General features: G+C 50.5%; 1 protein-coding gene across 1 annotated transcript; it reads left to right on the forward strand.

The window, feature by feature from the left end:
- The first annotated feature begins 451 nt into the window (after nucleotides 1-451).
- Nucleotides 452-2846, forward strand: LOC125547881 (F-box protein PP2-B10-like). The gene is made up of 2 exons (XM_048711626.1): nucleotides 452-1108; nucleotides 2236-2846. The coding sequence occupies exons 1-2, from the start codon at nucleotides 627-629 to the stop codon at nucleotides 2669-2671; spliced, it is 918 nt and encodes a 305-aa protein (XP_048567583.1). The 5' UTR covers nucleotides 452-626; the 3' UTR covers nucleotides 2672-2846.
- Nucleotides 2847-3407: the final 561 nt, after the last annotated feature.

Genomic DNA, 3407 nt, shown 5'->3' on the forward strand with positions numbered 1-3407 from the left:
GTAGATTTCTGCCGTCATATTGGAGCGGCAACATTAGGGTTTTTTGTTGTGGGTGCGGGCGACGACGAGATTTGATGTTAGTTGTTTTAGATCTATTTAAGGGTTCAACAACTAAAACCACGCCAAAGCGCTTGTCCCTTAGGGGCTCGTGTACGAAGACTTTCCGTCTGTCATCGACAAGGTCAAGCAGGAATAGATAGGGGAGCAACGACAGTGACGCGTCGACGCCTCGTTCTGCCAGTGGTAGTGGTCACTCGGTGATCTAGAGATCCTGATATATATTTTTTATTATGTTTAAGGGGCTCTGTAATACATTCGGAAGGGCAAACACAGGGTGTACGTCGTCCTCCACGCATGCGGCCGGGTGGCCATGGACGTGGTCGGCTCACGGCAATATATAACCCGCTGGCCCCGGCGCCTCGATCGGTGCATGGAGAGGAACGGCTGCTCCTTTTCGTCGTCACCTTGTTGTCTTGACTGACTCTCGGTGCCCCACTGCCATTGCGCCGTACGGTACGGTAGTATATATGCACACCCAGGTCCTTCCTGGCCACACAACGCATACACACATAGAGGTCCCGCTGCTTTCTCAACTCCCGATCTTCAGGGTACTATAGCCGCTTACGATGGGCTTTCTCGGAGCCGGCATGGCGACGGCGGCGGCGACGGAGGAGGACACGACGCGGTTGTGCGACCTCCCGGAGGCGTGCGTGGCGTACGTGCTCGCGCTCACCTCCCCGTGGGACGCGTGCCGCTGCGCCGCCGTGTCGCCCTGCTTCCGCGACGCGGCCGAGTCGGACGTCGTCTGGGCGCGCTTCCTCCCGCCGGACTACCGCGCCATCCTCCAGCTGCACCAGGCGCCGGCGCGGCGCCTCCCTCTCTCGCGCTCCGGCTCCACGGCGGGGGCGGCGTCGCCGTCGGGCTCGAGCAAGAAGGAGGCCTTCCTCGGGCTCACCGACGCGGCCGTGCTGGTGGACGGCGGCGGCATGGCGGTGTGGCTGGCCAGGGGGAGCGGGGCCAAGTGCGTGGCGCTGTCGGCGAGGAGGCTCAGCCTGCCGTGGGAGGACGGCGAGTTCAGCTGGAGGTGGACGCCCCACCCGCTCTCCAGGTACGTACAAACATCCACGTCCATCCTTGTTAGATTCTGCTCCTTTCTCCTCACTACTCCCGATCTACGAACTCGATTGCCATCTTTAACTTTAATTGGTTGCTAATCTACTACTAGTAGAACACAAACACACCAATTACTAGTCTACCATGCATGCCTGAATCTTCTCTTGTGTCGTTATGCCTATTTTATTTCCTTCAAACCAGGCTGCAGCCAAGTCCATCGGTGAGACTTGTTCGGAAATTCACGTCCACAAACTATGCCATCATCTTAAAAAAAAACTATGCAATCGTTTTCTCCGACAGCGTCGTAGAAGGCAGAAATCACCGTTGCCGGGCAGGATTAACTAAGCAAGTCCATGCGCGTGCGTGTGGCTACGATCTACTTACAAAGTCAACTCCACAGGCCACCGCACCCGACGACTCCCCAAATAATTTGGCATCCATCACCAGTTGATCACTCGTCAACTTGCGCACGTCGCCGTCGACGAATTTTTTTCCAGAGCTTTGCGTGTTGATTCATTAAGTTAGGGAAGAAACAGTTACAAAGATTTTTAATGGTACAAACTCAGAGTCAGAGCCACCAATACCACCGATACACTATGCATTGGTAATCGTATCCTAGCTGTGTGCATCACATGATCGACGTGGATCGTTGCCGGCAAGTTTGCCATTCTATTATAAGATTATTAAATTGTGATACTACCAGTAGTGTCCTTGTGCTGATATTGACTATTATAGTATTATTAGCTCGCTGGCTTTCTTTTTGAGAAAATAAGCAGCTTGCTTATACCACGCGCTTTCTCCATTTGTGTCTGATTTGTTGTTCTACATAAGTACAAATCATCTCTAATAAACTTTGACTGACTGACTAAGTGTCACTGATTCAAATGGTTAGCAATGCTTTTTACGTTATTGGTTAGCTTCTTTTTTTGCGTATATACGTTATTTGTTAACTTCCTGTACATAGAGAAAGGTGCTCAGTGTTGCATCGCCACAAGAAGTTAAAAGATTACTACAGTATGGAGTTTGATCTTGAATTCTTTATCTGCTGAAGAAATCATTCCGCGCACCCAAATGGATTTGGTTGTAAAATTTGCAATAATCTCTGCCCTATAAATATATCAGGTTCGCGGACGTGGCCCAGCTGGAGGACTGCACGTGCCTGGACATCTACGGCCGGCTCCCCACAGCCGCGCTGACGCCGGCCACCGCCTATGCAGCGTACCTTGTCTTCGTCACCACGGACGCCCACCGCGGCCTGAGCTTCCCGGACCAGGAGACAACGATTAGCGTGGGCGGCAGTGCCCCATCCCGCCATACCGTGTGCCTCCGCCCCGACGCCGCCGAGGCACGCAGGTTCAGAGGCGGGAAAGGTACGGACGGCGTCGACGTGAGGGGGCCTGCGCTGCGCGGCGACGGGTGGTGGGAGATAGAGATGGGGCGGCTGCGCACCGGCAACGAGGCAGTGGCGGGGGAGGAGGTGGCGGTGAGCTTTGAGATGCTGGGGTGGTACCACAAGCGTGGGCTCGTCGTGGAAGGCGTCGAGTTCAGGCCCCTATGATCAAATCGATGTCGGAGATGACCTCAAGTTAATACGGATGTGTACATACCAGTGAAAAAGAATACGGATGTGTATGTCGTTTGCACTCTGCGCTGAATGCCGGTACATCAGTCCATGAGCTAGCACGCGGTTTGCGTGCAGTTTGTGAATAGTAATTTGAACAACTTTATTTTGAGTGCCCAGTGTCTTAACTAGTGATGTCAGAGGCTTATTCTTCTTACTTTTCTGCATTGCATCAGAGACATTTTTTTACGAACATGGCATGGGCGTATACGCTCATATACACGCTCAAACACTTACTCATATGAATGCACTTATCTCTATGAGCACATTTGAAAGAGTTACCTAACGGGTCTAGAGGCTGACGAAGTCTCTCTACCGATGAAAACCTCGCCTCCCACTTAAATATGAAAGAATATCCTGCCTTTATGAGACACATGTGTCAAACTTAGGGTTTGATCCTATGGACCGAGGAGTGAATTAATGGTACCATGCACTCTTTACGGTTAACAAACATATTCATGTAATGATCCCATGTACTCTAGAGTCTACGAGTAATACCTGTAATAACCCATATTTTTGGGTTATTAATTTAAATTAAGATGATTAATTAAATTTCTATTATTGTTTAACAGAAAATATTGGGCAAATAAGATATGCTAGATTATTGATTCAAGTGATTAAAATAGAACTGTAATTTTTGCATGCATAAAATATTAGATGGATATAATTACAC

This window comes from Triticum urartu, chromosome 3 (assembly GCF_003073215.2).
Source record: "Triticum urartu cultivar G1812 chromosome 3, Tu2.1, whole genome shotgun sequence".
NCBI classification, from domain to species: Eukaryota; Viridiplantae; Streptophyta; class Magnoliopsida; order Poales; family Poaceae; genus Triticum; species Triticum urartu.